Source organism: Zerene cesonia, unplaced genomic scaffold (genome assembly GCF_012273895.1).
Source record: "Zerene cesonia ecotype Mississippi unplaced genomic scaffold, Zerene_cesonia_1.1 Zces_u007, whole genome shotgun sequence".
NCBI classification, from domain to species: domain Eukaryota; kingdom Metazoa; phylum Arthropoda; class Insecta; order Lepidoptera; family Pieridae; genus Zerene; species Zerene cesonia.
In genome coordinates, this window is record NW_024045137.1 from 687,080 (window position 1) to 697,360 (window position 10,281).

Genomic DNA, 10,281 nt, shown 5'->3' on the forward strand with positions numbered 1-10,281 from the left:
CAATTATTATATTAATTATAAAAAACATATTTAATTGTATAATTATAAAAAAATAAGGAAAATTTTCAGAGATAAACACAGAATAACACTTTCGACCCGGGAATGGTACTACAGCTTTGGTCTATACCATTCTTTGTCCAGTCTATCCCGTGGGTTCACGATTGTGTTCACTTTAAAAAATGACGCGGTCAGTTATTTAGAAGCCATCGAAAAATATAAGGTGTGTTAAAGTTTTGTTTGCAGGCAAACGCCTTAAAAATAGTAATTAATAGTTTTTTTAAACTATAAACGCTTTTTTATAGAAGTTCGAACTAAAATATATTTTTCAGATTAGTGTATTGTCAACGGAATCTAGAAAGTCTAAATAAAACCTCGGCGTTTAAAGTGAGTCAGAATCGCGCCCAAATGAATCGGTTACAAACGTACAAACATTTTTTTTTATGTCACAGTCGGCAATGGAGCTGGTGGGTCGCCTGATGGTAAGCGCTACCACCGCCCATGAACATTTATAGGTACATAAGGTCCATTGCAAACCTTACGCCTCTAGAAATGGATTGCCGATTCTTGGGAAGGGATTAAGGAAGTATTGGCGAGAGGAATAAAGGAAAGGACTGGGAAGGGTAAGGAAAAGGATATGGGCCATACAAATATACAAGTGAAGCTAATAATAAGAGTATTTTCCTGTGATTTATATTTTACGCGAGTATTATACATTCAGAAATTAAAGATTTTAAAGATTAAAGACAGTCTCCCCGTGACCACGCTCGCTGTTAAAGCGTTCGAAACGTCGGGTTAATAATATAATGAATAAAACGCATTTAAAATCCGCTAAAAAGTTCTAATAAGTAAGTAAGCGTATAATAAAATTTACTGCAATCTTCTGTGGGGTTTAGTACGACTATATAGTGTGTTTTTGGACACATTCAGTTTCGCATTTCTTTGAGGTTTTACCTCCCACTTGGGACTTTTTAAAAGTCTTCAAAAAAGGAAGATTCTATTCGCCTGATTTTTTTGTATTTGTCACGTCATTTATTTTTACTATATGAACCGATTATGAGTCTTTTTATCTGTAAACTAATGCCTCCCATTTGGTCCCAGTTATTGTAGTTCTTCCAATTTCGAGGCTCAGTTTTTTTTAAATTCGAACATCAGTAGTTCCGTCTTTTGATTCATCATCATCTGTAGTACCGTCTTTTGATTCATCATCAATTCATCATCATCATCATCATTAGCCCATATATATTTCCACTGCTGGAACACAGGCCGCCGACCGTATGCGGGTTTAGGCCATAATCCACCACGCTGGCCAAATGCGGGTTGGTAGATGTCACATGTCGTCGAACTTTTGATTTTTGGACATGCCGGGGTCCTCACGATGTTTTCGTTCACCGTTTTTAGCAGTGGTGATGTCATCCACATGTGCAGATAAATTGATAAATCAATTTATTTCCTGCACGCTCGCCCGGTCTCGAACCCCGACTTATCGATTTTGAAGTCCGAGGTTCTCACCACTGAGCCGCTACTGCCTTATTGAACATAATTATTTTTCGCAATTTCAGGTAGATACAATACAAATAGTGCCTACAACAATAACGGATCTTGTAAAATGTCCTGATTTAGATAAGTATGATGTCTCGTCTCTCCAAGTTATGAATTGTGCAAGTATTCCCATCAGCTCTGAGTTAGTATCTGTCACTAAAGAGAGGTAAGATGAGTTTTCTTTTAATGCATATTTCTTCCAGTTCTGTTTTCCATTCATTCATCAATCCATCAATTCCATCAATCCTGTCCTGTAAATCCTTAACCCTTAAAAGCGGGCGGCACATTAGCAGAGGCGTTAACTCTGCGAATGTTCGTGGGCGGCGATGATCGCTTAACATCAGGCGAACCTGACTGATCTGCTGTTGCTCGCTCTGACGTAGAAAGAAAAAATATGGGCAATCACAATAATTTTTTGTCAAATTATTCTTCAAGCGACATAGTTATTTTACATATTAATACAAAAACATAATGTTTTATTTTAGATTCCAGAATTTGCAATGCGTGACCCAAATATACGGTCTGACAGAATCGGGCTGCATTATCAGAGAAGATGTCAAGTCTGGGATAAATAAACTTGGGAGTGTTGGAGTTGCCTGTCAGGGAACAGTCATAAAGGTTATCCGAATTTGATTAGGAACAAATAAATTCTCATGAATGTCTCAGTTTATGGAATATTTTAATTTCATGCTGCACAGACCCCATATGTCGCAAATGTCATATGTGTCTATGTTTAAATTATCTTTGAGTATTTTATTTTTATGTGAACTTTGTACCTAAAACTGTTTTGTAAACTTACTGTGTGGTATCAGTCCCTGTTCATGTATGTATGCTTAGATCTTTAAAATTACACAACGGATTTTGATGAGGTTTTTTCTGTAGATGGAGTGATTCAAGAAAAAGGTTTATATGTATAATAACGCCTATTAAATATTCCAAATTCAACGCGCGCGAAGCCGCTGGGCAAAAGGAAGTGTCTAATTAACGTTATTTCTTTCTTCCTTCTTACCTTTATTTGGGGAATGACATATGGTTTTGAGTTTGAATTTAATTATTCAGGTGGTTGACCTCGAGACTCAGAAACCCGTAGGGCCGTATAAACGTGGCGAGATACGCTTCAAGTGTTCGTACTTGATGTCTGGTGAGTTACATACCTTAAGAATATAAAAAAAATGTTTGTTTGAACGCGCCTATTTCAAGAACTTGGCTTACTTGACTCCAATGCCCTGGGTGGGACAGAGGGCCTCTACAGAGCGCCGCCAGCTGTTATATATCTCTATGTCTCGCTCGACTGTCCGCCACCAGCCTGTTCAGGATGGCTACTGTTTCACCGATATTAAAAATTCTTTCACCGTTAGGTAGGCACGTGTTTCCTGAGTGCTATAGGCTGTTTATTTACCACGGTAAAGGCCAAGGCGGAGCGCTAGTAGTTAGATAAACGTTAGTGTCTCTAATTTTTTTTTAAGCCATGAGCGGGCAACGCAAATACTATCTCCGCCCATGAACATTCGGAGAGGTAGAGCATATGCAGATGCGCTGCCCAGTTTAAGAGGGAAGGGAGAAGCAAAGAGTTGACGACTTAGAAAGTAGGAATGGAGTTGGAAGAGTGAGGAAAGAAAAACGGGCCACCGGATCCCCAACTCACCGTAGGAAACACAGTAGCATGTTCCTATTTCACGCCGGTCTTCTGTGGGGGTGTGGTACTTCCGCGGTGCGAGTTGGCCCAATTCGTGCTGAAGCGTGCTCGACTTCCACATTCAAAATTTTCAATTCTTTCTTGTTAACTTATTTAGGATACATCGGTGATGAAGAATGCGCTTATTTAGATGAAGAAGGGTTCTATAAAAGCGGTGATGTGGGTTATTACGATGATGAAAAGTATTTCTTCATTGTGGACCGGATTCATGAAATCATAAAGTACAACGGTTACACGGTGAGTTGCTTAATTAGCTTCAACTATATGTTTGTATGTAACCGACTCCTATAGACTCGATATTGAGCCACTTCATATCTACAGATTGAAATACACAACAATTTTACTTGTTAATGTTATTATCCTCATTAGGGCCTACAGGATTAAAAAATATCTATGCATTTATAGAAAAACTAGCTGCGCGCGCCCGCGTAAGTCCGTATCCCGTAGGAATATGGGGATAAAAAGTTGCCTATATGTTATTCCAGTTGTCCAGCTGTCTACGTAACAAATATCATTGCAATCGATTCAGTAGTTTTTCCGTGAAAGCGCAACAAACACACACACATCCTTACAAACTTTCGCATGTATAATATTAGTAGGATGAGATAATTTAGTTAATTCTAACAAAGCTTTTATTAGTTTCATTTAGGTAAACTAAATTTATTTATATTACTTTAGAACTTTTAACTTTTATAACCTTTACCTGTGTTTGTATGTTACCGACTCCTTTAGACTCGATTTTGACCCAATAAACGGACAAATTAATTATAATCTATTATAGTCTATATCTACGTATGATAAAACTATAGGAAAGTGTAATCCAAAATTTAAAATTTTCTCCGCTTATGATCTATACCTACGCTCAAAAAAAAATTCTTTTTGTCTTCATTGTCCGGCTTTAACGCATAAAATGCAGGACGAATTTCGATGAAACTTCTTTTCTTATATAGCCATTAGTCCTCGTCAACATAGGTTATAATTAAGTTAGCAATTTAATATAAATCCACACAAGAATGAACTAACTCGCGCGCACAGCTAATATTGCAAAAAAAGTAAACAAACAAAAAAGGTGTGTGTGCGATTCACACATGATAGAAGTGAAACTTCAGTAAATCGACAAAAGAATGAATAAAATAGTATGTATATTTCTGTCTCATTCTTTGCCGGCTTCATTCTACACATTTTTGTATTTCTGTCTCTTACCTGTCGTTTTTCCGTTGCATCCGGTTTGAAATCACAACGATTCTAAAGAAGTTTCACTTCAATAAGGTTAAATATTATTACAGCTATCACCATCTGAAATAGAGAATACGTTAGTGAAACATCCATCCATCAGAGAGGTTGGGGTAACTTCCCTACCGTTCAGCGAAGCCCCGGTAGCGTTTATAGTACGGCAGACAAACTGCGCGATCAGCGAAGATCAAGTGGCTGAGTATCTGAGCTCTAAAGTGAGTAGGTATATATTAAGGCCATTGGCCATTTAGTTCTGGTATTTAAACCACGTCGTACGCAATACTATATCTAAATATCAAAAGAAGGAGGGTCTATGTTCGTCTGTTTGCATGTTTCAGATGCCATCCGTTACGATATCGGGAGGTATCAGATTCGTGGACAAGTTACCCAGAGGGGCAGGGACCAAGTTGAACAGAAAAGCTTTGAGGGGCATGATATAAATATACCTTTTTAATATGGGAGTCAATGAGCAAGCTTCGGCAGTAATTGGGCTAGCTCGCACCGGAGAAGTACCACACCCTCAAAGAACACAACGTGAAGTAATAGCCTACTGCGTTTTGTTCGGTGAGTGGGGGAGCCGGAGCCTCGTATCCTTTTCCTCACTCTTCCCAGTCCATTCCTTTATTGCAGTCGTCAATACTTTCCTTATTTCTTAAAACCAGTTAGCGCATTTGCAGTGCTTTACTTCTGTAAATGTTAACAGGCGATTTTGGTTTACCATCAGGTGACCAGCTCGTAAAATAAACCTACCTACTTCTTTATACTCTAAATAAACTATTATTTAAAAGGAAATAGTTGTTTGGTTTTTCTTGTTTTAAAATCTCAGGACATGGACTAGTTTTTATAAAATAGTATTATTAACCTTATTCTCATGGGAGACATATTTTATTAGACATAAGTTTTTCTTCTCATTTTAAAGAAAGAAAAAGTATTTTTTGCAAAAAAATGTCATATTAATAAATATGAAGTCTACTTTAGTTATTATAAATGTGAAAGTGTGTAAGGATGTGTGTTTGTTGCTCTTTCACGCAAAAACTGCTGAATCGATTGCAATGAAATTTGGTACGTAGATAGCTGGACAACTGGAATAACATATAGGCAATTTATCCCGATATTCCTACGGGATACGGACTTACGCGTGTGAAACCGCGGGGCGCGGCTAGTAATATATAATTATTTGTTTTGTTTGTGGGATGATGAAAATGAAACTCAATTTTGTGGATTATAAATTATTATTTAAAAAATATCAATTGACAAAACTATATTACTGACGTCGCACTATTTTACATAGCTATTCTGGGCGACTTACATTAAAAAAAGAATAGTGGAGGAAAAATTTACAATCTACGTATATCTATGGATTGTCATTTGTATTTACTGTATTTCGAATTATATTATTTTGTACTACATTTTTGTTTTATTTCAAAAAATTTCTTTATCCTATATTCATGGATTAAATCTTGAAACTGGTAACAATAAAAATTACATTTGACAGATGTTAAAAAAACATGACAGTTGTATGCCCGGCTGAACGACATTCGACTTCTATGTTCTAAATTCAAAATCTACAATTCCGTATTGTCCCGCCAGAGCTGGATTGAATTTGTTCTAAATTTAAACATGTTTTTATTTTTAAATTTTATTTTCGCGGCTTAAACATCGATGCCAAGGAGTTTCTTGTCGAAGATGAACTCTCCAAGGGCGGAGTGGCGGTCCATCATCTTCTTGAGCGTGGACGCTTTGCCGGCGAGGTCGCGCTGTCCCTTGTATTGTTCTTCCAAGAACTCACCCGTCAGATAGTCGACGAGCTAGAGAAATGAATAAAAATGTTAGTTAATCGGGGGCATATATATTATTGTTGTATATGCTTCATACGAAAACTACTGAATGCATTTTCATGATACTCGGGGGTTATGTAGCTTATGTAACACAAAATCTATTTGCCCCCAGATACAGTGCGGTAATATTCAGTATTTTAATTAGAATTAAGTATTTTAATTAAACAATTTCATGAGTTTATCTTATCCTGATTAGGATCGCCAAGATTCAATAATTTCCTTCCATAAATTGGGAAGGGATTAAGAAAGGATTAGGGTAAAGGAATAAAGGAAAGGACTGGGAAGGGGAAGGGAAAGGATATGGGCCTCCGACTCCCCCACTCACCGAAGGAAACAACAGAATGCTATTTCACGCCGGTCTTCTGTGGGGGTGTGGTACTTCCCCGGTGCGAGCTGGCCCAATTCGTGCCGAAGCGTGCTCGACTACCACATACAACTTTTGTTTTGAGTTTTGCGGGAAGAGAGGTACCAGTCCAGATTCTAAAGTGGAACCCATTGACAACAATAAAACGCAAAAAGAATCACGGGAATCCGTTGGAAACCAAAGCTGACTGATTTAAGACCTTCGTTTTTGAGAACGTCGCTTAAAAAAGTATTTTTCATTTTATTTTTATTTACTAAAAATAATTTAACAAGTAACGCAATCTGTGATTCAACATAATAACAATAAATTGAAAGTAATGCCTACTAGTAGCGTTATAAATGCGAAAGTTTGTAAGAATGTATGGATGTTTGTTACTCTTTCACGTAAAAGCATCTATCACGATGTGTATGGAATTTGGTACAGAGATAGATTATTGTCTGGATTAAAAAAAAACAGTAGCAGACGTGGGACTGCCGATAGAAGTGAAAACGGAATTATTAAGTTGAGAGTAATTAAACTATATGCAAAAATTATATGAAATTTTTTATGTACGCGCACATAATACAGTCAGAAATAGTCGATGTATTAGTGTATACGTGTACACAGGCTACTGCGCGTGCGCCAGCCTGGCTCTCCATAGCTATAGATATACTATTATCATTAGCATGTCGGTGACGCGAACCGAAGATTTTACCCTCTACCAAAACGCTCAACGCGCCTAAAGAAGTTTTCACTTCAAAAACTACATTTTAGCTAGGTACTATGCAAGTTATGCCTCAAGTTCCAGCTCGTATAAAAATAGTAAAAAAAGTTGAAATTAACGTTTGTTAATTTAATATAAATCAAATTTTTAAGTTGCCCTTAAATTCTGTTACAATCAATTTAGGATGTTAGTATAGTTTGTGCATGATTTCACATAAATAGAATCATTATAATAAACTTTAAAGTGCGTATGTTTGTTTGTTTGTCTTTCTTTAGAATCAAATTTACAATCGCAATCCTTTCCTTAACTATCTATTAAAAGCGAGCAACGCATTTGCAGCGGCCATATCTCTGTAAATGTTCATAGATGGTGGTGATCGCTTGCCATCAGGCGAACAACCAGCTTGACTCCCGCTATTACATACAAAACAATAACTAACTCTAATTCCAGATAGATGCAGACACAAATAAAAAAACGACTTTCAGCGAGTTGGCTCAGCTGTCTGTTGACATAGCACTCTCGCTGAAACGTCTCAACGTGGGCGTAGGCGACGTTGTCAGCATTTGCTGCGATAAACGAATGGAGTTCATGCCGACTGTAGTGGGGATACTGTGCACGGGTGCAGCGTTCTCAGCGGCTGATAACAGCATGCTTGATGGTGAGTCTTTTTACTATGTATTGGCTGATTCTCAAGCTTCTTTCGCATTGTGAAGGGGCTTTGATATCATTTATAAAATCGACTAAAGGTAAGTAATTACTCTTAAAGAGTTATTATCATATTATCTATACTAATATTATAAAGCTGAAGAGTTTGTTTGTTTGTTTGAACACATTCATGAAATACTGATCCGACTTGAAAAATTCTTTCAGTGTTAGATTGCCCATTTATTAAGGAAGGCTATAGGCTAGGGGCGAGGCGGGGCGGACGACTAGTAATATATATCAAGAATATAAATGTAGAAGCTTGTAAGTATTGATGGATGGATGGATGTTTGATACTCCTTGCGAAAACGGATTATTGTATCTGTATGTAATTTGGTACAGAGATAGGTTATAGTCCGGATTAACACATAGGCTACTTATTACCCGGGTACCACGCGAGTAACGCCGCGGCTATAGCTCGTAAGAAATAAAAATAGTTTATTCGGACCAAAATAACATTTCATAGAGCAGTTTACACTTATTTGTAGGTTCACATTTCTGTGCTTTTAATTTATTTTTTTATTTAACTTATGGGTCAATTTTTTATCTTGAGTCTAGGTGTCATTAAGCGATATATTAAGTATGTAATAAATGTTTATATGTATCGCTGTTCTATTCTATTATGACGTACTTTTATATGAATATTTATACAAGTATTTTTTTTAATATAACGTTATGATTTAATTTAATAGTATTTAATAATATTCGAACTATTTTATTATTATTAAATTACTAGCTGCGCCCCGCGGTTTCACCCGCGCAAGTCCGTATCCCATAGGAATATCGGGATAAAAATTTGCCTATATGTTATTCCAGTAGTTTAGCTGTCTACGTACCAAATTTCATTGCAATCGGTTCAGTAGTTTTTGCGTGAAAGAGCAACAAACACACACACATCTTCACAAACTTTCGCATTTATAATATTAGCAGGATTCCGTGGTTATCGAGAAACTTCTATATTTACTAGTTCGTAAAATATCAATGTCCTTAAAATTCCAGAAAATATTCTCTACCGACTGAACATTACGAAGCCAAAAGTACTATTTCTATCAAAGGATGCATACGAAAAGCACCAAGCAACACTGCGCAAAGTGGACTACATAAAACATACAATCGTGTACACAGACGAGCACATAGGACCTATGAGTTTCAAGGAGTTTCTCACAGAACATGCCCCAATAGAAGATTTCGAAGCGACTCCAGTGGAGGGATGGAAAGATATTGCAATAATACAATTCTCATCAGGGACTACTGGGATGCCTAAAGCTGCAATATTTACGCATAAAAGTTTCATGATGGTTACTGGAACTGCTTTGTGCGACCAAATGTAGGTTTAAATATATTTAAGATAAATACATTAGAACAAATAGACTCAGACACACAATTAATTAGTCACCTGATTTAACCTAAGCAAAATCTGAAGCAAATTTCGGAAATTTTGGCCGAAAGCTAAACCGAAACCGAAACTTACAAGAATCGTGTTTTGAGGGAAAAATATCCGTTATAATAAGTTAGTATTCGTTACACCTCTACGTACCGACCAATTTGGTTTTAGCTGATTGTAGTTATGGCATTAAACCTACAACCTGCTCCACCACCATACCATACATAGGCTATAATACCATCCAAACCACCTGGACAGTTAGAGATCCTCAACCATTGAGGATCGTTGATCATCAACGTCCGTTTTATAAAACTTTTTGCCTCGTGTTACGGAAATTTGGAATCAGCTTCCGCATACAGTGTTCCCAAACGTTCACGATATGGGGACCTTCAAGAAAAGAGCTTACTCCTTTCTTAAAGTCCGGCAACACACACCATACCTCTGGTATTGTAGGTGCAACTGGGCCACGTGAAGCACCTAACATCAGGTGACCCGTCTGCTCGTTTATCTGTTCTATCACAAAAAAGCCAACATCTACCATCCTACCATCTGGTACCCACATCTACCAAATACATCAAGTTAAAACTAACTATAGACTTTATAAGAATGTTCTAACCGTCCGTGAGAAATATGAAAACTATTATTCATCTATGACACCTATGACTGCGCCGAGAGAGATCCTGATCTTTACTGGTTATACAATTCCGATTTAACCCAGACAAGGCCGGGACGAACAACACAATTACAATTATTATATTAATTATAAAAAACATATTTAATTGTATAATTATAAAAAAATAAGGAAAATTTTCAGAGATAAAC

General features: G+C 36.9%; 2 protein-coding genes across 2 annotated transcripts in view; both read left to right on the forward strand.

Annotated features, from left to right (window-relative positions):
• Positions 1-5,208, forward strand: part of LOC119839010 (luciferin 4-monooxygenase-like) — an 8,451-nt gene extending 3,243 nt beyond the window's left edge. Inside the window, exons 3-9 of the mRNA XM_038365179.1 lie at positions 72-220; positions 1,560-1,705; positions 2,025-2,157; positions 2,599-2,680; positions 3,333-3,472; positions 4,522-4,683; positions 4,807-5,208. Coding sequence (XP_038221107.1) covers positions 72-220; positions 1,560-1,705; positions 2,025-2,157; positions 2,599-2,680; positions 3,333-3,472; positions 4,522-4,683; positions 4,807-4,908 — 914 coding nt within the window. The 3' untranslated portion in view covers positions 4,909-5,208. The remainder of the gene's footprint in view (positions 1-71; positions 221-1,559; positions 1,706-2,024; positions 2,158-2,598; positions 2,681-3,332; positions 3,473-4,521; positions 4,684-4,806) is intronic.
• A 2,127-nt stretch (positions 5,209-7,335) lies between these two features.
• On the forward strand, positions 7,336-9,406 carry LOC119839011 (4-coumarate--CoA ligase 3-like). Its single transcript, XM_038365180.1, has 3 exons — positions 7,336-7,341; positions 7,824-8,031; positions 9,075-9,406. Exons 1-3 carry the CDS (start codon positions 7,336-7,338, stop codon positions 9,404-9,406), a joined length of 546 nt encoding a protein of 181 aa, XP_038221108.1.
• The last annotated feature ends 875 nt before the right edge of the window (positions 9,407-10,281 follow it).

Excerpts from the sequence above, each read along its gene's own strand:
- LOC119839011 (XM_038365180.1), top strand. Across the intron at positions 8,032-9,074 it reads TGATAACAGCATGCTTGATG|AAAATATTCTCTACCGACTG; the intron begins GTGAGTCTTTTT and ends TTAAAATTCCAG.